This window comes from Haplochromis burtoni, unplaced genomic scaffold (assembly GCF_018398535.1).
Source record: "Haplochromis burtoni strain Fernald_Lab_line unplaced genomic scaffold, NCSU_Asbu1 Contig_55, whole genome shotgun sequence".
Classification (NCBI taxonomy): Eukaryota; Metazoa; Chordata; class Actinopteri; order Cichliformes; family Cichlidae; genus Haplochromis; species Haplochromis burtoni.
Window position 1 is genome coordinate 1,565,784 of NW_024582416.1, and position 23,846 is coordinate 1,589,629.

General features: G+C 40.7%; 2 protein-coding genes across 2 annotated transcripts; both read right to left on the bottom strand.

Moving 5' to 3' along the window:
* Nucleotides 1-301: 301 nt before the first annotated feature.
* lck (LCK proto-oncogene, Src family tyrosine kinase) lies at nt 302-16,620 on the bottom strand. The gene is made up of 13 exons (XM_005922319.2): nt 16,490-16,620; nt 14,703-14,815; nt 14,149-14,209; nt 13,154-13,244; nt 11,363-11,461; nt 11,108-11,211; nt 8,794-8,943; nt 8,546-8,698; nt 6,057-6,236; nt 4,081-4,157; nt 2,255-2,408; nt 2,036-2,167; nt 302-1,945 (listed from the first exon to the last, which is right to left on the bottom strand). The coding sequence occupies exons 2-13, from the start codon at nt 14,808-14,810 to the stop codon at nt 1,749-1,751; spliced, it is 1,506 nt and encodes a 501-aa protein (XP_005922381.1). The 5' UTR covers nt 14,811-14,815; nt 16,490-16,620; the 3' UTR covers nt 302-1,748.
* fam167b (family with sequence similarity 167 member B) lies at nt 16,490-22,476 on the bottom strand. The gene is made up of 2 exons (XM_005922316.2): nt 22,066-22,476; nt 16,490-21,604 (listed from the first exon to the last, which is right to left on the bottom strand). The coding sequence occupies exons 1-2, from the start codon at nt 22,396-22,398 to the stop codon at nt 21,341-21,343; spliced, it is 597 nt and encodes a 198-aa protein (XP_005922378.1). The 5' UTR covers nt 22,399-22,476; the 3' UTR covers nt 16,490-21,340.
* Nucleotides 22,477-23,846: the final 1,370 nt, after the last annotated feature.

Here is a 23,846-nt window from a genome sequence, read left to right on the forward strand (position 1 = left end):
ATCCAAATCTCAACATTAACATAGAAGCAGAAGTATAATAAAGATAAAGATCCCTTTAGGGGTCGCCAAAGTGGATCATCTGCCTCCATCTCAGCCGATCTGTAGCATCCTGTCAGCCTCACCTCTCCAACTTTGTCTCTATTTGTCTCTGTCCTTCTGATGTAGGCATTCCTTATCTTTTCTATCAATGAAAATCTTCAGCTTGACCACCTGACTTTTTTGTTACTATCACTATCTCCATTTTCCATCTTTGACTATGGACTATGATTCATAGCCCTCAGAGCCTGCTGTCTGATCGTGTGGGTCAACTGTTCCATCACCATTGCTTCTCTCCATCGTACCAGCAGCTCTCCTCCGTTACCTGTCAGTCTTTAAATTTAGAGTCCATACTCTCACCTCTGCCCTGCCTTTCATTCTCTCTCTGCTGCCTAACACATCTTCTCTTTTCTTTTTCATTTGTCTTCAGCCGACCTTTGCACAGTTTCCACCTTCACCCTGTTGCCCAACAGCACCAAAGGAAGTCATTGTTAAACTGGGATCTGACTGAAAAGGTATGAAGATCTAATTTTTGGTTTGGCAAAAGATTTACTGTGTTCTTCCTGATACAACTCTCTCGATTTATCCAGGACTGGAACCAGCACTACAGGTATGCTGGCTTTTGTCTGGTCAAAAAGCAAAGCAATTAGTATATTTAACTATAAGTAAAGTCAAAGCTAAAACTCAGATTGATTTTGTTTTATTTAACTTACAAAAATAAATTGTTTAGGGAAAAAAATTACAGTACTTGGGGAAAGCCTCCCTATATTATTATTATTATTATGAAAAACTGAGCTAGAACTGATGCTTTAATTAGTATAAACTAAACTAAAAGCAGTAAACCTACTCAAGCAAACCCACTCGGGAAAAGAAAACTAAATGGAAAACAAAAATTAAAAAGAAATAATAAATATATAGAAAAAACAAAAAAATGACTGTGTTGTAAACAGCATTTTAATGATGCAGCTGCTTTCTCCATATTTAATCAGAGGCAAATTTCTCAAATATAAATGTCTTTGTTATGTAAATAAAATCCTACAACAAGCAAGTAGCGCTGCCCCTAAAATAAATACAGCATTGTAAAAAATATTATTTGCCTTTAAAACGAAATGCAGTACAAGTTTAAAGAACCCAAGATCAATGGAAAATTCAGAAGTTACCCCAAAACTTACAGTACTCGAGCAATAGCAATAGTTTGACGGCTCTCATGATTTTAGGGTAACGCACTGCAACATCAGCAATGATAAACTAAAATAATGCACATGTCATCTGGTAACAAACAACATTCATGAACAGCTTCTCTTTTTTTACTGAAATTAAAACACTTTCAAAAACATTTATTAAACAGCAGAGGTAAAACACAGCTGAAGCAGTGAACAGTATTTACACGTTAACAACAAGCACCAGGAGAGCAGCTGCTTATCCAGCTACATCAGTCAGTCCCCAGTTAATTCAAGCAGCTTGGCGATCACGCTCCCCTCTGCTGCATGGCTCTGATCCAGCTGGTTCATATTCATAGTTCCATAGGTAATAGTATCATATCTAAGTGGTCACGTCAGAATATATTTGATGCAGAAACTTGGAAAATGTCTGTTTATCCCTATCAGTAGAAAGGCATGCATTCTTCTAAAGAAAAAAAATCAAAATCCAGCATCCACTGTCACAGGCTGTGCCTTAGTTTGAATCTGTTTATTGTATGTGTCTATTCCTAGCTATTCCTGGTATTGCCTCTCTGTGGATGTGAAGAAATCCTCCAGAACATTCCTCAGGTACTCGAACGTAGGTCTCTCCTCCGGATTCTCCTTCCAGCAGTGACACATGATGCTATAAAGAGCATCGGAGCAGTTGTCAGGCTGTGGCATTCTGTAGCTCCGCTCCAGGTTCTGGATTACCTCTGGGTTGGACATACCTGATAAAAAATAAATAAACAAATAAGAAATCAAATGTTTTTACAATTATTATTATTACTAGAATGAGTAATACGAGTGTGATCATTTACCAGGGTAAGGAATGCGTCCATATGTCACTATTTCTGTAAGGAGGATCCCAAATGACCACACATCAGATTTTATGGAGAAGGTGCCATAATTAATAGCTTCAGGGGCCGTCCATTTGATGGGGAACTTTGCACCTAGAAACAATGGAGAAGATTAAACAAGAATCTATGAAATGTTCTGAAATAGAGCCGAAGAGATGATATAGGTAAAGCTGTTGCTACCCTCTCTCGCTGTGTATTCGTTGTCCTCTATGAGTCGTGCGAGTCCAAAGTCGGCAACCTTGCAGATGAGCTCATGAGAGACGAGAATATTGGCAGCTCGCAGATCTCGATGAATGTAATTTTTCTGCTCAATAAATGCCATGCCGTCAGCCACCTGCAGGGGACAGCACAAGACAAAAGAAGCATGAGTGTGTGTGTGTGTGTTCAAGCACAAAATAAATGGCTGTGTACGGCCTGTGTGTATTTTAGCACTGTGCAATGTTTGTGTGTTAGACACATGAACCAGACAGATTCCCAAAGTAGGGAGTTGACTACTTCCTCGGGTCAGTTCTCTCTACCCTTTCACCTCTGTGCTCCACCCAGGTGCACAACACCAGCTCTACTTCCCAAAACAAAACGCTGCAGTCCTGGCTTTGCCTTCCCACAGACTGAGAGTTTATTACAGTGGCAGTCTGTGACTCATTCAGGTACAACACAGCTCATTTTGAAAGACGTGGACCTACAAGGGACTCTGATAGTGCACTCCGATGAATAAGGAAATTGATGCTAAGGATTTCCACAGAATTCACCACTCCACAAACACAAATTATCTGATACATTTATGGCGATCTGTTCATTTCTCTAGTTTTATCTAGTTTTTCTGAAGCTGCGGTGCATATTTCGGGCGTGAGAATGTGTCACATAGGCGGGGTGAAACCTGAGATGTACGTATGTTTGCGTCTTTCACAAAGTGGCAGTGTGACCTCCACCTCTACCTCTTTAAACCTCTTTGCACCTTTGTTCCATTCATTTGATTGTGGCATGAAAGAAATAATGGAAAGCATTTAAAAAGTTCTTAAAACCACACTTAGATTTGTGGTTGCCACTCTCAAAATATTATGAGTAAAATCTCTAATTCCTCTAACTGCATGCATGTACTTTAATTTAAACATAAGGTAGGGTTGTGACCACAGCAATAAATCACATTTGTCTCTATGGTCCACTGCATGGTGGTTACAGTTACCACAAAATCTATCAGTGCATAACTGGCTTGAAAACGTTGATTCTGTAAAAATGCGTTCACTGCTGTGCACAGACTCCAGCCCTCTGCAGCGAGCTCTGAGGCGTTCGAGAATTTGCCTCTTGCACATCGAGAATCTCGTCAGGTTAGACTTTGAAGCTTCAGCCTGCCTTCCTGTGGTTTTGTTTTCCATTCCCAAACCTACACATTTAACTTCTTTGACAGGTTATATTTCACAAAGTAGGAGTGGGTACAAATAGTAATATATGCTTAAAATTTTGCAGCTGAAGCCAGTGTGAAGTCAGCAGTTGGCTGGTTTAGCTTTGCTTTGCATTAAGACTGGAAAGATAAGGAAGCAGTGGGTCTGACTTGAAAGAAGTTTCAACTACACTTTTTCGTTTTCGACCTAAGCTTATTATAATACTTTCACTGCCACATGTATTCGGTGGCAAAGGCCATACTTTTAAAATTTTAGCTACGTTGGCATCTTTGTGCAAATGTGTGATTAAAAAAACACAAGATAAAATGTTCAGGCAATAGCCCCCTTGTTCGGTGGTAATAAGCCTCTGTGGTATATGTGCCACAGTGTCTAGACCAGCCTGCATTCATCAACATGGTTTCACATCTGCACGCACACACACACACACGCACACACACGGTTCTGATATTATCACCAGATTAAACTAAGCCTCAACAGTGGGTACTTTACTGCGTGGAAGTGCTGTGCTAGAATAATAGGAAGTGAAAAACGAAATCTTGTAAATAACTTGAAGAGAGGATGGAGATGAGTGGGCAGATATATTCACTGTAACAATAAATGTCTTGCCTGAGATGACATCTCTATCAGGACGTTCATGGGCAAATTGCTCCCCTCTGTTGTTTTCAGGTAATCCACCAGGCTACCTGTAAGAAAAATATACAACTTAAGTTTTCATTCATTCAAAAAGAATAACAGGTTGCATAATGGCACGTCCACATTACTGACTGTTATGCAACAAAGATTAGGCAACAATGAATGCTAAAATGAATTGGAAAAAACCATGCACTGTCCACAAGACTAATTATATTTCCCTTTATCCACAAAAAAAGCCCTCGCGATTCTCCGCAGCCATAAATACAGCGAGCTGGACCAGAATAGCACCTCAAATCAGTGAACATTTTACTTGGAGGAAGCAGAGACCATCAGTTAAGTTTCTGATAGCTGACTTTGTGTTGACTTTGATTAGCAGAGAACAATACCTCTGTGCACCACCCAACCAAGTCAGACCAAAGGAAATAGTTTCAGAGGAATGACTGTGCCAGGAAAGAAGAGGCAGTTACTCCTCTGCTTAAGTCCGGAAGACAGTTTTTGAAGTATGAGAACCAGGGTAAAGCTCTTTGTCAAGGTCACAAAGGGAAGCTGGGATGGCACGCCTGTTATTTTCCATCTTTGTTGTCTCTGATAATAAAAAAAGGGAGAAGCAGAAAAGATGGGAACTCCAGAGCCGTCCTTTCTTTTCACAACAGAAGCGACAATTGTGTCCCGTTAACATGTGGATCCCAGACAAAGACACGGCCTCACGTAGAACCAGTGCTGGTGGTTTGCAAGCTACTCACAGACGACTATACAAAGGCACGCCATTCATTTCAGCTGTAGGCCCGTTGTTGTGTTTGTGACAGCATCTCTCTGTGCATTTTGCGATTGTTCCTCTCAGTGAAAGATTTGTGGGCAGTAAACCTTTATTGAGAGTACTGAAACTGCTAACATGATTTGTGATTCACTGCAATTCCTCATATGTTATGTAAGAGGAGAGGGGAAAAGAGGAAGACACAGTGGCGAGATGCTGAACAAACTGTTATTCAAAGCGCTGCGGCATGTTTGTTTACGGCCGCAGCGGTGCAGTGTGCCGACATTTGTGTAAATGTGTCCCTGGAAAAGAGCCAGGCACCATCAGGGGTCTGTGTGAACAATAACACAGTGATTCATCCTCTCCTAATTTAACACCCTTCGTCTCAGACGGGCCCGGAGAGACTTCCCCTCGATGCGTAAACACCAGTAACCTGTCTGGAAGGGGCCCAGCAAAGAAGTGAAAGTTCATGTTTGCTTTGAAACATTTTAGCAGCCAGCAGTGAAGGCCACGAGGAGAAGCCGAAAATGGCCTATCAGAGCTTGGCCGCTTCATCAAAGCAGCAAGTTTTGAGGGGAAGGGCCCGTGAGTTACTGTGGCTGCCTCATTCAGATTTCCTCACACGACTCGATTCGTGTAAAAATTACAGAGCTTCATCTCTTATCAAAGATCAAAGTCAAACAAACAGAAGGGCAGCTGTGGATGTACCATCAAAACCTATTCTACTGATTCAACAGGCTCACTGAGGTGGAGCAGGTGTATGACGACATTATGACTCAGGGAAAAGAAGAAACGCATTGGGCTGCCCGCTCTTTTGTTCGAGCATGTGCTTTCACCCAAAGTCTGATAGGAGATCAACATGTTTAATCCTGAGCGTCTATAACAGCGCGAGAACTTACAACAGAAATTCTTTTGTCTTTGCTGCAGGCTGCAGGCACAGAGCTCACCCTGACACGGCAGGAGATGTCAGACAGGCTTAGACATATTTTAGATTACTTAATTGAATGGAAAGGAGCTGGTGTGATTACAAACGCATATCTCTTTAATTTACCTTCAAATAGGAGCTGCTCAGAAACACTGATTTATTTTCCTTTAATGCTTCAGCTGACATGTGGAATTCCCTCTTGAGTGTTGGGCGCTACTAGCTCATTAGTAAAATTCTCCAGGTTGTGACACATGTTGTGTTTCTGCCTACCATTTTCCATGTACTCGGTGACAATGTAGATCGGCTCCTGGGTAACCACAGCGAAGAGGCGGACGAGGCGAGGATGCTGCAGGTTCTTCATCATGTTGGCTTCTGCCAAGAAAGCTTCCACTGACATAGTGCCCATTTTCAGATTCTTGATTGCCACTTTCCTGTCGTTGTTGTAGACACCTGAAAACATATGGTAAATGGTAAATGGCCTGTATTTATATAGCGCTTTACTAGTCCCTAAGGACCCCAAAGCGCTTTACATATGCAGTCATCCACCCATTCACACACACATTCACACACTGGTGATGGCAAGCTACATTGTAGCCACAGCCACCCTGGGGCGCACTGACAGATATCTATATGATATCTATATGGGCATATAGATATCACAGGGTGAACTCATGCTGGTGTTTACCACTTAGCACTTTTTACTTTAGTATGTCAGAGCTGAAAAAATTGAGCTAACAAGCAAGTGTCAAAAAATGGCAAGTGTTTGAATGGCCACTAGAAGCTGGTTTAACCTTCCCATAGTTAACAACCTTCCCATAGTCTGGTGCAAAAACAGGTTTCTAACTGTTTCACTGTTTAAATCGTGGCAAGAGGACATGCAAACGCATGACTGTGGGTTGAAGTTTGAAAAAGACAAAAGAAGTGTTATATAAATACACATCCATTTAGCCTTTGGAGTTACACATTACAAGGGTGTGTCTGCCTTGAGTGTCTTAATATTTAATCTGTTACCCACCACCAGTCCAGTATTTGTGCAGCGCACCAGCACAGACTATGACTGTAACTTGCTGAGCGGTTTGTCAGTGAGATGGCTAAAATGAAGTGGGTGACTCCACGTTTGCCGTTGATTAAATAACATTGAATGCTAAATCATTACTTTTGTGTGCGGCCATGACTAACCAAGTCAAGTCAAATGTTAGAGTGCTGCTTGAAACAAGTCGCCCAGTACTTTATATAGTGTAAGGTAAAGACCCTAGAATAATACAGAGAAAACCCAAGAATCCGATGACCTCCTATGAGCAAGTACTTGGTGGCTCGAAGGAAAAGCTCAGCTTTAACAGGAAGAAGCCTCTGACAGAACCTCAGGGCAGCCATCTGCCGTGTCTGGGGTTGAGGGTGAGGGGAGGAGCGTTTAAAGCTGAATGGCAAAATGCGGTGTATAAAAATGTTTGCAGGCTCCGTGCTTCTGAAAATGAAATCATTGTGGGTGTAACAACAGAAGATTTATTAGCACCAATCCCAGCTATGGAGACATTTGGTAAAGCTGTCTTTTAATAAGATGTTTTATCTTTATTTTATTGTCTTTTTTTCCCTTCCCTGTAATGAAGGCCGATTGATATCATATCGTGCCAAATATGTCAAACAAAGCAAAGTCAGCAGGACTCCACTCTACTCATTTTTAGAAAATGTAACGACTTTTATCCACAATCAAATGTTAGATTATAACCCTGAACTTATTGCCAAACAAAGCTATGCCTCTACTCCAACTAAGAATGTTCTGTTCTGTCCACACGAGTAATTAAGCCCGTCTAGTTGCCGGCTGGTGATTTGATGACTCTAAACACAGCTCTTTTGTCACCAGTGGAGCGATTCAACGTGGGCCAGGCGAGCAACAGTTTTTGAATGGCTTTCATGCAAACAGGTTCTCATTCCAGCTCTGGAACACTGACACCCTCCTCATGCCAACTAAAGCCACAACCGAGCAGTTTCACTTTCAGTTACACAAAGCGCTGAACAATTCACACCAAACATGAAGTGCAGCGGCACTGTGAGCAAATTATTTTTACTATTCAAAGCATCTCTCTGCCCCTTTTATCTACTATGGAAATCTCGTTAGAAGACGTAGTTGTGTATTTTCATGTGCATGTGAATAAACATTTCAAAGCCAGGGACAGTCGCACCCACAATTCAAGAATGTCACTGAACCAATGTTTGGATGAGGATGAAGAAACAAACAGAGCTCTGGCTACATGGGAGCAAACATTGTAAGTATAAAGTGGCTGTGAGTGGAGAAGTTCCATTGTTGGTAATGTTTAGCTCTTAAAGAGAGGTTTGTTTGGGATGTTAAATTGTGCTGGCAAATGAGGATGGGGAATAGAGGGAAAGTTACCCCTGCAATTCAGTAATAATGGGGTTGTGGTACAGATTAGTTCAACTGATACCCATGTGATCCAAACACTTTGTGTCTTGTTTACCTTAATCCTTCACAGGAAAGCCAGATTTATGCTGCTTGAGCGATGTTGTGTAACACGGTTAATACCTCCCATCACTCTTCAGTTAACCAGCTCAAACAAGCCTACAATTAAGACTGCATGGAGGAAACGCTTCTGCATACACTGCAGAAAAACCCTGGCGAAAACTTTCTGGCAGCCACGCAGTCAAGGCCACAGCCAGATTGAGCAACTGGGCTTTGTACACACGATCTTTTTCTGCAAAATTCTGCAAACCTTTAAAAGTCATGCAAATGGAAATGCACTTACCCATCCAGACTTCTCCAAACTGCCCAGCTCCGAGCCTGCGTTCCAGTTTCAGAGACTCACGAGGAATCTCCCACTCGTCCTGCCACCAGGGCTTCTGCGGTGCCCTAGACTGACATGGTTTCACCAGCTTTGTGCACAGCCCGTCTGCATCACCTGAATGACAAAGAAAAGAAACGTATAAAATTATTAGAATGAAGACTCCACAGTAACCAGCAATATCGATAATCCCCTCAAGAGGCTGTACGCACGTGAGTGATGATGGACGAGCTCCTTCAGCGAGTTGAAGGATATCTTCGCTGTGATGTAGAAGCCACCATTGTCCATGTTGCGGATCCTGTAGTGCTTCACTCCTTCACCTGTGTTATGGTCCAGATCTCTCACTGATAACGAGTATGATCCTGGAACAGGAAGTTAGAACCATGATGATTTACTCTAAAATGTCCTAACTAAGCTTTTCACTGTCAGACACTGAAGGCTTTCCAAAAATACATCATCCACTACAACGCATGAAATTAGTAGCTAATGTATTGGAAATGTCAATATTAATACATCAGTACATTAGTACTATTAAAATTTTTTAATTTTCTCATAATATAGACAAAGTTTAATGCTAAAATGGCCTTTGAAGCAGAAATAATGTTGTGGGCTGATTCGCTCTGCGTAGATTTGCAACATCGTGACAGCTTTAATGCTTAAAGTTGCTAATCTGATCATTTTTACCAACCAGGAGCATTGAAAGTCCTTTCCACCTGACAAACCTGAGATACATGCACTATCTACTCCCATGTAACATAAAAATGTTTGCTTTGTTTCCCATAACGCTTTAAACAGGAAGCATATTGGTGTCATGGAGTTGTTATAGCTTGAACACACGTGGTAACCTCTGGGGCTTGAAAATTAAGAAAAGGCTTTGATGAGGCAGTATTAGGGTCTCAGCTGTTGTGAGTGACAGGTCGATAATACGTGTAGCTTCTAGCTGTCTTCCAGGTGTCACCTCACCCACTTCCTGTCACCGAAATGGACTTTTTGAGCATGTTTGCTGCCATGTTAACAGACCGTCCAGCAAACTCTTCCAGTTTTTCGGTGAGTGACTTAACTAACAGCGAGTAGCTGTGTGTGCATCTGGATGCATCTTGGCAATTAAGCTAGCTAATATAGCACTCACTAACCATATCAAAGATGGCCAACGTGATGGGGTGATAGTGGTGTTTGCAAACAGACTACAGTTTTCTCAGTGAGAAACAGCCCCAGCCCTGGTCTCTGTTAACAGTTTCCTGGTGGTTTTATGGGTTTAGTCGCTGGTTTTTGGTGAGATTTTCGATTTGTTGAGTAAAACGTTACCGTAAGTCCATTTTGTAAAGTTTTATCACTCTAAGTGTCAGAGAGCGGGTTTATCGAGAGGATGCTCATTGGCTAACGACTTGTGGTTTTCATATTAGCACTCAACCATCTGGTCCAAGTATTATCACTCATTGCTCCACAATAGTGAAGGCCATAATGCCAAACTTCAAGCTGAAGAACATAGTTGTGCAATCATCTATCTTTTATACACAGCTTATGTTTTATTCAGCTGAAGGTGAGAGTTTGAATCCTGCTACATTTCTGAAAATTTACCGCTTCAAAAGTGAGAGAAAAAAAAGGATTTACAAGCAACCAAATGATGCAACCATCACTCGATTAAGCTGGCAATGAAGAAAGCATGACAATGATTCTCAGACAGGTTTTGGTTTACGTGGCTGGGGTCCTCTTGTAAAGCTTAATGCACATATGGGAACACCCCTCAGTAACCAGCCTATATTGTAGAGACGCTGGTGTGGTCGTCTTTTTGTTGGAAAACGATTTGGGTGGGTTTTTTAATCTGTTTTTATTGTTTTATGTGTTATGAGATTTATCTTGTTTTTATGGACTATGAGTCTGGGATAAATAAAGATTGATTGATTGTAATAATTTATATTTTATAGTCATTTTACTACAATGCATAGAAACATCAGTTTTCTCACAAAATGTGAGTCACCGTGTGTTCCAGTGTGTTATGAGTCAGAGTTAAATATCTGTGGTAATCACACTGTACTGCGTTGTTCTGTGAGGCTGTACGTGGGCACAGTCGAGTACTTTAACAATTATAAGGTTCATTCGACGATGTTAAAAAAGCACAGTGTAGACCGCCGTACAGAACTGTGTGCCAGTGGCTAAAATAATGAATCGTGGCACACTTCAGGGGGGTGAGCATTTAGCAGTCGTGGCTTCATTTCCAGTGAAATTAATGCAGCATGTAAGTCATATTTTTATTTTAAGCAAGGAGCAGGAAAACAAAACTGAAACAAAACAGATGAGACAAATTGGGAAACAGGTAGTGGGATTACGGGAAACGCACGTAATAACAAAACTGACTGCTACTGAGGAAACCAGTCATATTGTTCATGATCTCACTTGTTCCATTTAGGTTATTAAAGGTTTAAAATGTGACATATAGCATTTAAGTGCATCTCAATGTGAATTAAAACAGACTGCTGAGAAGCCGCCTGTTGATCTGCGCAGTCGGTTTTCTGTAGAGCATTTTACCTTTGGCGGTCTCACTCTCTCGAATCAGGAAGGAACCCTGCGTATTCCCAGGAGCGAGGAGCAGCCTCATGGCTTCGTTTCTCGAAATGTTCCTGAAGAACCACCTGCAGCGCAAACACACCATATGCTTCACACTTTGAGCTAACCACTTCCCTTCCCTCAGGGACAGATAATGCATTGCATGACATGAGATGGTGTTGAGGTTGAATGACATGGCTTTGAAAGGCGTGTCAGCGTGCTTCCTGTGTGACGTACGGTTCGGTCTCCACGGTGGACAATGCGACAAAGTTGTAGGGGATGTAGCCCTGCTGGCCTGTGGTGAGAGACTCTGCCAGATACCATTCTGGATCATCCCTGCATGTCAGAAGAGGGAGCAACAATACTCTGAGTTAGTTATCATAGCCGTGATGTGTGTCACACAGCTTCAGAAAACAGGTTCAGTTCAACCCCAAAAAGGCCTCAATAGTCTTTACATGAATAAAATGAAGCGCATCGCTGGGAGGGAGAAAAATGTGTTGCTCTGTGTAAAAGAAGAAGACGCTGAAGGGAAAGAAGGATGCTCGGCACAGAATTAATTGTAAACGGCCCTAAAAATTAAAGATTTAAGATCTTGAGCTACATAAATTAATCTTGTTATGTCGTTGGAGTTCTGCCTAAAATCATTAACAATTGTCACACGTTTTAATACAATATGAGCTAGCAGTTGTTCCAGGAAGTTATGTTTTCTATGTCACAAACATATTTTTTTACTAAAAAACTGGTAAATCTTGCTACATTAAGTGTGCATGCAGACCACTAGCTTTTTATATTTTGATATATTAACTTTAACTTTCAAGCAAAAGATTATTTTCTTTTCTGCGTACATACACATATTCGAATGAGTTTCTATTGCACATTTTTATATTTACCCACATATATATAGCACAGTATGTCATATGGCTTTATTTCCTTTGCTGTTATATATATGTTTTTCTCTTGTTAAAGTTTGTGTTTCCTCTTTCAAACCCGCAAAATCACACGTCTGAATTTTTTGGGGGCATTTTTTTACATTTATTCAATTTTCAACAGCACACATTTACAGGAAGTGTTGGGTGAGATCATGTAGTCATAACATCTCCCATCTGAAAATACATTCTAAAACATATGGCGTGTATTTACAGTGGGTGCTCGGCAGTCCAGCAGACCCACAGCTGTGTGCAAGTATGATTAAAAGCTGAATTTAAGTCATTTGCAAATAAGTTAATCCCAATATTTAACTGAAAACGTACAAAGACAATATAGCAAAAAATGTGCTCAATTTAAATTTGGCGTCAACAATACATTAAAAGAAAATGTGGGGACAGAGCAGTTAGAGACTGGAAAAACTGTGTAATACGCAAAAAAAGCAGTTGGTGGAACATGAAGCTAGAAATGTTAATTAGAAACACGATCGTTTTTATAACGAGCGTCGCGCAGATGTTTTCTAATTTAAGTCTTTATCTGAGTCTTTCGTATTTAACGCTAGGGTGAAGCTGAGCACTTGAAATATCGATACCCATGATCTAAAAACACCACAGCCATCTTTTGGTGTAGTAAACAATGCGTACTGCCATGCAGGTGACAGACGTTCTTGCTTATTTTAGCAAAACACTGCTACTCTGTATTATTATTACAGCAGCTTGGCTTCACTTGTGGTCCAGATGTGTCAGCCATCCCAAAAACAAGATTACCCCAGCTGTTCCAATCAACAAACAAAAAAGAGATTTCACTTTCAAAACTGCAACGATTGATTTTCTCGTTTTCCTAACATACACAGGGTCACGATACACAGTGGAAAGTGTGTCAGTCCCAACTTTTTCAAACATATTTCTGGTATTAAAGTCAAAATGAGTGTGTATATATAATTAAAAACAAAACAATGCAGTTTCTCAGTTTGGGTTGTCTTTGTACAATCATCAGTTAAATGTCCTGGTGTTAAGGTTTTATAGCTTATAGTGAGTGGATAATGGACCAGATTAGTTCTTGGTTTCGTTGCAAGACATTGCTGTGTGTTTAAAAGCAGATTACTTGTTGAGGATCTTGAGTTTGTCTCCTTTGTCGAAGCCGAGGTCGCCGTCATGAGTGGGCTCATAGCTGTAAATGGCCACCACAACGTTGACTGCAAGACAAAATTTGTAGTTTTAGATGCAAGTTTACTTACAATTAACATGAAAAGCTTATGTCAAGCTTATTTCAACCTATTCCATTTTACATATCTGACAAAGACATGTGGGGCCCTTTCACGGCAGCACATTGTAATGCATTACATTACACAGAAAAAGCAAACGATCCCCTGTGAGCGTGAGCTGGCGAATGATCCCCTCTCGTCAGAGTGTACGAGAACAGCAAGTAGACATTTACAGGTGAATAATTAAAGATTTATTTATAGGGCAAGATAATGGCATTATAAATTGTTGTCTTTTCATTATTTATAGAACTAACTCCAACTTAGAGGCTAAAAATATAATAGATAAACTAGCGGAAGCTGTTTCCTGCATGGGGAAGGGAATCATCATAAAAAATGTGTCACTACATGATTTACTGTAACTACTTGCTGCAACTGATCCTGGATCACATTCATTATTACACAAAGGACCCAGGAAACAAAGTGTGGCTGTGGTACTTGAGTACACAATAAGCCCAAAGTTACTTGAATAATTTCATGCATACTTGGTCATATTTGTGTAAACAGCAAGAAGAACCACCGTGGAAACCAGAGAATGGAAAGCAAATGGAAAACTTTGTGTTCATAAACAATGAAATGGAAATATTTATAATGTGATGGGATGAGGGAAAAGTCCAGATGTACTGACACTGACACAATAAAAAAAAACTATATTACATAATTATGTATACAGTTATTTTCAAATTGTACTCATGCAGTGCATCTATTAGCCCGCAGGTAATTGTCTGAAGTGCTAAACTGAGGCTGTCGTGTGTAACTAAGCGAAATAATTAAAAATGGATTTAACTCCATCAGGATAAGTTTATAGACAAAATTTACTTTTTCTAAAACTTATTACCTGGTAAAGGTGATGTAGGAGGTGTCATCTGCGATGGATATGGAATCAGCTGCTCTGTGTACTGGGAAGAAATAAACAAGATTAGATTTCCATTTTATACTTTGTAAGATTTATGCGGTCAAACAAGACACCATCGCACGTCACATTCACTGTAAGACCGTGAAGTTCTACGGTTTCATACGTGGATCGTGACGGTAAATCGTAAGACATGTGGTTTTCTCCTTTATTTCTGTCATTTCCAGTCTAATGGGAAATCTAATTCTCAGAGAGGAAACAAACAACATTGGATGGATAGTTACGCCCGCATTTAGTTACACAACCAAATGGAAACTTTCCTCACAGTTATGTAAGTTATACAGAAATATATGACAATAATCAACAACAATCCACACAACACAAAATACACTGTGGGTTCACAGCTTATGTGTTTGTCCCCCAAGTGGTCATTCACACACACACCACAAACCAGAAGCTTTTCATGTATGGACGCTCATTCATGTGCACCAACACACTCACACTAATGTGCACATACTACACACAAGATGAACACTTACTGGGTTGCATGATTGTGGCGGTATGGGACAGTTGCAGTGTTCGCAGATTTCATCCAAGTTCTCGATCCAGTCACTGTCTGAATAGTCCGAACTGCAGTTGCAGCCCATCTTTTCTGCACGGCGGAAACTTGTGGTTATTTTCAAAATGCGATGCTCATAAAATGGGAACAACAAATTAGCAGTGGAAGAAATGGCATCTTAGATTCACCAACGAATGATTCCACGTCGCTTTACAACCACATGTTATAATCACTATTTAAAATTATGTAAGTCGAATTCTCTTGGAAAATCTAAAGAAAAACAGTATGAGTAAATCTTTTTTGGCTAAATTTGAAATTGTGTGCTCTAAAAAGCTTTTGCTTCCGAAAACTGCTTCAGTCGGATGTGACTGAGGGCCTCGCCTCAAAATGGAGCCTCAGAGGGAAATCGGACTCAGAAATATGAGTCTGAGACCTGAAGGGACTTTTTTTAAATGCTACCCTGCGTCAGTTAAACAAAATCACATCCAGAACTGACACAGTTTTGCTATAATGTTCAGCACTGTTCAATGTTCAGTCACATCGGGGCATTTCCTGCTCTCATTCTGGAGAAAGTAAAGCAGGCCCTGCAGAAGTGTACCAGTGTTAATCTGGTATAATCCAGCATCTGCACGTGCTCTGTATATTGTGTTTTAGACTGGTACTCTGTATGAACCGGCTTTCTCAGGCTTGCTTGGCTCCCACCAGACCATTCATGGAAGAAGGTCAGTGGGCCAATCGCAGCAGCCGTCTGTCCCAAAGGCTCAAAGCCGTGAGAAAAATCTGGAGAGTAACAGCCCACTACTGCCCTGAGACCCCAAGAAAGGAATCACAGAGGGATCATAAAGATGTTTTTATTTTATCATCAGCACTCCTACACTTACTGACACACACTCGGGGAGTAATACAAGTCAGCATTTTCCACTGAGGGGTTACCCTCTGCTTTTTATCATCGACATCTGAAGGCTTTTCCAAAATCATACTGATGGTTGGTGTTATTGTTTCCAATGTAACCAAGGCTACTTCAGATATTAAGTGTACCAGAAATGATGTGATGAACCAAGATTTTAAGACTTTTGACTTCAGTCACTCATTGTCAGTTCAGAAGCTTGAAGAAACAAACCATAAAAAAATCATATTTTTGTAAAAAAGAATAGATTTTAATAGAGTGGAATAGATATTCGATTGATTTAAGTTTTTATGTAAATTGCTGGGACACCATTTTAACAGCATACTGTTAAATTTATTTACCGTTTTAACAGTTGTCATTGTCGACATTGTTTCCATATACAGACAAACTTGTATAGGAAGTGTCAACTTTGTATCCAAATACTTTAATACCCAAACTTTTTTTTTTGAAAATGTTATTTAAAGACAGATTAATAAAGTAGATTTACAGAAGCGTTGGTATTTCATTACAAGAAAACGGTTTGTTCTTTTGTGGTCACATCTCCCTTGTAATGCAGATTTATATCAACAGAGGAGATAACCAGTAGCTGAATGCGCTTTGTTACTGTTGTGAAGCAGGCTGAACATTATTCATTTATTTATGGATTTATTTTGCGTTGCTGCTATTTGTTATTTTTTTAAGTTCAGTAAACTTCATAGAAAAGACCAAATTTGAAAACAAGCCCCAGATTTATGTAGAATATTTGCTTTAAGACAAGAAAGATGTTTAAATCCTTTCCTGTTACACCTTTATCACAGTTTCACTTTACTTCTTTGACCTAGTCTTATTAAAGTAAGAAGAATCACACGTGTGAAACTCACCTCTTTGGATATGAAACGTCTCCTCAAGCGTCCAATAATGTCCAATAATGTCAGATTTCAGGTGCCGCCATTGGGAAATCTTATTTAAATCTTCTTTTTTTAAAAAGAGCTGTTTAAGTGCAGCAAGCAAGTTTTTCAGCACTTGAGCCTAGGTGTGAAGATGTCATCATCCGCTTCTCTTATTATAACACTATCACAGGAGCACTTGTGCGGCGCCTGCATGCACACATGCGCACTATGGAGGGGAGCAACCCAGAGAGTTTCCTGTCGTTGAAAGGTTGAGGGTTGCTCTGCAGGCTTTTAACAGGTGCTTACTGTGCAGCTGTGTGAGAGCAAGGGGGAACGTTATGGGCTCTACGGTAAAGGGGTCAGGACAGCACCTTTCCCAAACACGGAACAAGACATGAATTTTCCAAAACAGTTTAGAGACGGGGGGCTTTTGTAGGCCGCGCTTTTGTGTCGCTCGCTGTTTTCATTTAACGTGCGACTTGCTGACCTTTAAAGTAAAGAACATCTTCAGTGTGCAGCTGAGGTGTTGGTCCAGAGCGGTTCAAAAGATATTTGAAAATCTTGCAGCACTCGGGACAGTTGCATTTCCTGTGTCGTGGTTTTATGCCCCGGGTGTTAAGTCAACAAGACTACAAAGTTTTCTTTTTTAGTCAAACATGTGGTTTGAGGATATTCTTGTCTGTGGCCAAAAAAGGCTTTAAAATTAACCTTTGGTCTTGGTTTACTCAGCTTACTATTAAAAAAATGTGAAAATATAAAGAGAAAAGCCTCGTCACAAGCTCCACATCTCCTTTATAGAACATTTTGTAACATAGAATCATAATTTTAGCTCTAGCAGGCTGTCTCATGGTCACATTTCTACTCGAGAGAAGGCATAAAGTAAAAACCTCTCTGCCTGCTAACACCCTCTAAGCCTGTGCTGTCGCATTTTCGACATTTCATACAACTCTAGCCGTGGACCGCATCTCTTCTCTTGTGGTGAACGGCTGCTGCTACATAGCGTGCACTAGCAGGAAGTCAGTCCAAACATTACAGGAAGTGCACAGAAATATGTGCTTAGAAGACTGCCACAGCATAGATTAAGTCTCACTCATGATGAAACCACCTGAGTTCACTCTTTTTTCCGTTAAAGTGCAGAGTATAAATCTAGGAGGATGTGTGAAACGTGCTTCATTTTTCTTTTTCTTTTTTTTAATTTTGAGAGTGATGTAAATACGTAGGTGCATGTGACAGAAGATAAAGTCTAATCATCCAAGAACTCTTCTTTGATACGTGCTGGGAGAAAAAGTGTCCCGCCATGTTTGGAGATCAGCTTTGTCCAGGCCTTCTGGAGCTTTAAGGGTATTCCTTTCTTCCTCTCGACCACAGTTGTCACTACTTCCAAATGTGGTTGGAAATCACATTCTGTTACGCAATCAAACTGCGATGCTATCAGTGTGCAGAAAGTTTTCCAGACCTCCTACCTCCTGCTACATGATGCAGGTGCTGGCCTCTTTCGTGAATGTAAATGAGGGCTCTTTTTTTTTGCCTCTAGTGCTTACTCATGTGCATCATGTAGGCTTACTTGGCTTTATGATAAACAGATGGATTACTATTCTTTATTTACACTGTAATATCTTCTGCTGGTTTGATGGCAAGCAGAAAGATACGGGCGAAAAAGGGTCACGGGAAAGTATCTACAGGGCAAAGAATGAGCAGCCTGAGAAACACAAGTCTGCAGCCCTTTATTCTGAAAGCATTCACTCAAGAATACGGCCTCAAGCCGTAGTACTTAATCCTCTGTGTCTTCCATATGATACTCATTTCCATGTGTCTAACTATTGAGGTCCCGCGACCCACATGAGATCACACAGCTCCTGAAGTATGCCACTTGTGATCATTTCAACAGTCTTAGTTGCGCTCTCATTTAACACGGCGTCCGCGCTCTGCCAAGGCATATTTGGTGTCGAGCTTGACTATGTCTGCTTCTGCACATCCCTCCAGGGCCCCTTTCATACGTCTGAGTGTTACAGCAGGTCATGGCTGTCTCTTGGGAAGGAAAGAAGATACCGTTGTGCCTGGGTGGCTTTAGGACCGAGGGTGGATGATGGAGATGGATGTGCTGGAACATGTGGGGATGTTTTCCCTCACTGACACCGACAGAAATCATACAATCATCAGCATTTCATATCTCTGTTCATCCATACTCATGTCTGCTCCTCCCATCTCAGAACAAGCCTAACTCTAATTCTAACTTCAACCAAAACTACTTACAAAAAGGCTGTTTAAAAAGAAAGAAAGAAAAGAGATATCTAACCAAAACTTTCAAGCTTTTACAAAATATCATGACTCTAAACGCTCGAAACCTCAACCTGTTTCTGAAAAAGATGGCTGGGAATGTTTTCATTTCACTCTATTCGCTGTGTGGTTTCCTGAGACACTTACGTTGCTCAGATGAGAGGTTTTTTTGAGAAAGCTGTGACCCATTCTGAACAGGCAGGTGTAACACTGTCTCCCATCATATAGTAATTATAACTGACTCAAATATGATAAATAAAACCTCTTTAATATGTCTTTTATGTGAAAGAAAAAGATTTAGGAATTTACACTTTAAGGCGTTTTTTATATATATTCATTCAGTTAAGTCATTACATTCATATTACAACTTGATTTAACAATCTGCATAGAATAATACATTTAATAGATGTTTTACACTTTTAATGCAACCAAAGTTAAATTCATTCATTCTTTAAAAAACTCAACTAAAGACAAAATCATTTAAAACATAAAATACACTTGGTCACTGGCCAGCCACATATAGTCTAAAATCAGTGCTTTGCAGCATCCTGACGTGCTAATGAAAAACAAAGAACATCGGACACGAGCTCCTGGTTTGTGTCACTGCAGCTGCTAAGTTGCAGAGATATTTTTGGTTTGTGAAGAAGAGGTGTAAAAAAATGCTGGAGTGTGACCTGCCTGTGGCTGCTGTAAGTGTCTGCATTAAAGGACTTTGTTTACTTCAACGTGTTGCTGAGCATTTCTGTATCGGCCCAGACCAGACAGGAGCAGCTGCCTTCATGCATCAGTTTCAGTAAAGCTGTGTTTCCCAAACTTTTTGGCTCGTGACCTTTTAAAAGGGTCGTTAATGGCTTTGCCTAAATCTTACTTGACATTCAAAGTGCCGAAAAATATATTTGATGGGAATACATCTGACTCTTTTCAGAGGTCATGACCCAGTTACTTAAAAAATAAATGAATAAAAATCTGCAGACGTGAACATCATCTATCTAATCATGATGCTTGTAAAAGCATGATGGCAAATAAGAAGTAAAGAGGCTTTAACCTTACTTAACTGCAGTCCTCACATGGCAGAGCACGGTAGATTAAAAATAAAACTTGAGTCATGATTTCAGAGAAGAGACGTTGCTGCTGAGGTATTTAAACGTATTTTAGGGGAAAGCTATTAGATTCCATTTTATTGAAGAGAAGCCAGGCAAAGTGAGAAACTCACAGCCAGAGAGATGAGTAGCATGAGTAGCACTGCAGGCCACAGGGGAAATATGTAATTTTGGTTTTTTGTTTTTTTTTCTGCACAGATTCAAGCTTGAAAACAGCTTCAATATGTTTTGTCTTTATTTCATTTTCTAAATTGTAACATCTCACTTTTGTTCCAAGACCTATTTAGGCTGGCAGCATAATTTCTGAGGTGATGTAAGGTAGTGTGACCTGAACACGTGGGAGGGCTACTTTCATTTCTGTATAACCTTAAAGTTGACCTAACATTTCCTCATTTTCTGTCAAATGAATAAGATCAGAAATGATTTAGAAATCTGTAAAAAAGAAGAAGAAGAAGAAGAAGAAGAAGAAGATTTTCTGTTGTTTTTTTTTATCAGGCAAATTGTTGCTTCTGTTCAGGAATGCAAGTAAATGACTGTAATTCTCAGATAACATTAATTGTATTTTTCATTTTATTTTCATTGCAAATATGAATTTGATTAAAGCGCCTGCACGTGCTGACAGATTTCAGAAGCATAAAAGTTCATTTGGTAATTTTCGAAGGCATGCTCTAATCACTGTATATATAAGTTATATCTGTTCTAGGCACATTACAATGGAGAGCAGTCATATTAAACATGAATTAAGTTCCCAATAATGAGGTCAGTGTATGCAAAGTAATCCCCGTGAGCCAAAAGCTCAGGCACAGACTGCTCCAAACACAGTTTCCGACAGTTTTTTCTAATGACCTCAATGAGAGGGGATAACCTTAACAAAATCGCCTCACCTCTTCTCAAGAGGGGCAGCCAATCACAATAAAGGTGGCTTCGAGGAGCTCGTTTCCAACAGTGGGTGGAGTGAACTCAGTAGAAGGTAAATAAGGCATATTTGAAATGTGAATTTCTACTGCACTCCTGCAGAGTCCAAGAATATAAACAGATTTATAAATGAGTTATTGTCCCGCTTAAACTTCTTTGTTCAATATGAATTTGCATCACCAAATCACCTTGGTTTCTGATATTAAAAATATACTCAGTTCACTGAGTATACTTCAGTCTAGCTCTTAGTCTTCATTAATTCTCTCAGTCAACAGCAGAGCTGCCCAGACCTCATCCAGCAGGAAGCTGCGTGATGATAAAGGTGTATGCCCCTGCAGGTCTGTATGCACAGGCTTCCTCATGCATGTCAGACCAAGGCACACATCAAAGTCATCAACGTTTTCATTTTCATTCACAGCTGCTAGTGGCTCATCTTTACTTTTGCCCCACTGCGCCATCAACGGAAATAACCCTTTATAACAATAATGCCTACACAAACACAGAGGAGGTGACGGAGCGTCCTCGGTGGCATGAGTGAGGCCTGCGGTCTTTAACACAGTGAGAAACGCCTGGAGTTGATATTCATCTTGGTGAGGCCCAGATGTTTTAGAGGGGTGGACAGAGCAAAGGCAGCCTTCATGGGGATATCACACAGCAGGTCCGACTCCTCTCCGCACTCCTCCAGCTCGTACGTTGCGTCGTCCAGCATCTCCTTGTGACGGTGGCACACTTGCTCCACTTTGAGCCGATGGATCTCCACCCGCAGACGGATCAGCTGACGGGCCAGTCGGTTGTCCTGAACTTGCATTTCCCTCTGAGGGTAGAGGAGGGGTGGAGGGAGCGCGTTTGAGAAGAAAGTGAGTTTCAGTGTTCAGTTTAGCAGAACATATGTGGAAGTTTGGATTTGGATGGTGCCTATCTCCTCATCAAAGGGTAAAAATCATGTGGACTAGATGGGTTGCAGCTTATGAGAAAACAGGCACCATATTGTTTCGCAATCTGTGTGTTTAGTCTTCTTTCCCTTAAGTTAAGACAAGCAGTCATGCAAGCAAGATCACTGACACCTAAAGAGATGCCTATCTGTTTTAAAGGTGAAGTAGGAGATAGATAGCTATCTGTATTTCTCAAGAATGGATAAGGACTCTGTATTATTTATTTATTTACTTATTCATTAATTAGTTTTAATGATTGGAGATTATCAAGAAGTGCAAATTATTTCTCAGGGCGTGACGCATCTTTAGATAAAAATCAAATCAAATTTCTGGGGGAACTCACCAGCTCTTTTCTAAGATGCTCCAGGGCATCGTCCATAGTGTCAAAGCCACAGATGCTGCCCACAACCAGTTCTGACCTCCTCAAAATTGCCGGCACGGAAACGACTTCCTGTCCTCCTGATTCGGGACCGTCCGCGGAATTTCTTTCCTTCCACGCTCGGCTCTGTACGCGCTCCTGCCACTCGAGGTAGGACGGTCTGCGGGTCTGTAACTTCAGCTTCTCCGTGAGCGCTTTCACGCTGTCCAGATCCTCCGTGTCGCCCTCGGAGGACGAGCCGTCTCCAAGCTCCTTAAAATCCATCGGTGCAGCAGATTGCTGATACACGCTGAGCATTCAGGGAGCAGGCTCGCTTTCTGCGCTGGCAGCTTGGCGATTAGAGCGCAACAGGTCCATGCCTCCTCTCCTTTATAGGGAGAAAAAGCGCAGTGACCGCCCATCCCGCACAGGACAGGGAGGCTGGAGAGTTTGCAAGCTTTTGTCAGGCGAGGGAAAAAGATATCCTGAAACCAAAGTCTGAGATTTTATTACTGTGCATTCACAAGTTAAATGACTTAAAACTATTTAAAATAGTTTTACATTTATATTACAGGAGAAACTGCCAAAAGAAGAAACGAATACAGATCTATGCATGTATTTCCTGGACATCAGGTTGATGTGCAGGAATCGCTTTTCTCTTTCTGCTTGCCTTGCTTTGCATTCTGGGGTAGTTTTGATCTAAAAGTGGGTCAATTAACTGCGTGCACTGAAGTACAGATTAAATTTCCATCTGCAGTATGAAAATGGAAATAATCAAGTAAAGTACAACAAACCTGCGCCTGGATGTATGAGAAAAATCTATACATACTTACATACTTACACACAGTCAGGTGAAAAACCAAGTTTTCTGTTCAGCTATGTAAAACAGTAAGTAGCCTACAGGCTTACTGTGCAATTTCCCAACAAATTCCCCTCAAGGTCAGACTGAGCAATGCTCAGAAAAACTGCAAAAACCCAGGAGCTCCATCTCAGACTCTACAGGCCCCAGTTAGCATGTTAAAGGTTAAAGTTCATGACAATAAAATTAGAAAAAGACAGAACACGTTGGCTTCTTTGGAAGGGTTGCCAGGAGAAAGCCTCCTCTCTAAAAATAACATGGCAGCACAGCTTAGGTTGGCAAAGTTGCAAATGAACAACCCATAAGACTTCTGGAACAACATCCATTTGTTTGTCCATAACGCACAGCACCATGTTTGGAGACACCCAAACATAACTTATCAGCCCAAACCCCTTATACCAACTGTGAGCATGGTGGTGGAAGTGTGCTGATTTGGGCACCTAGCAGTCACTGAGTCAACCGTGAGCTCCTCTGTATACCAATGCAGAATGAAATGTGGAGACATCTGTCCAACAGATAAAAATTGGCCAAAAAAAAAAAGCAAAAGAATTAATGTGCTGCAATGATCCAGTCAAAGTACAAAACTCAACCTGACTGAAAAGAGCTGAGCATGAATGAATTCCTGCAAACCTCAATGAGCTGAAGCAATGCTGTAAAGACGAGCGGGGCTAAAAACTCTTCCACAATGATGTGACACATCGATAAAGTCAAACAGAAAACTGCCAGAGGTACTTCTACAAGCTTCTGAATCATGGAGGTGGAACCCACCATGACTGCATATAAAACTTACTGGATGCATATCTAAACTAGTTATTTTAGGCCTATGTTGGTCACTTTTTTCTTTCATTTTAAAACTTGTTTGTGGTGTGTTTTCTTGCATCAGTGTTCCTGTTTTTATTATTGTGGT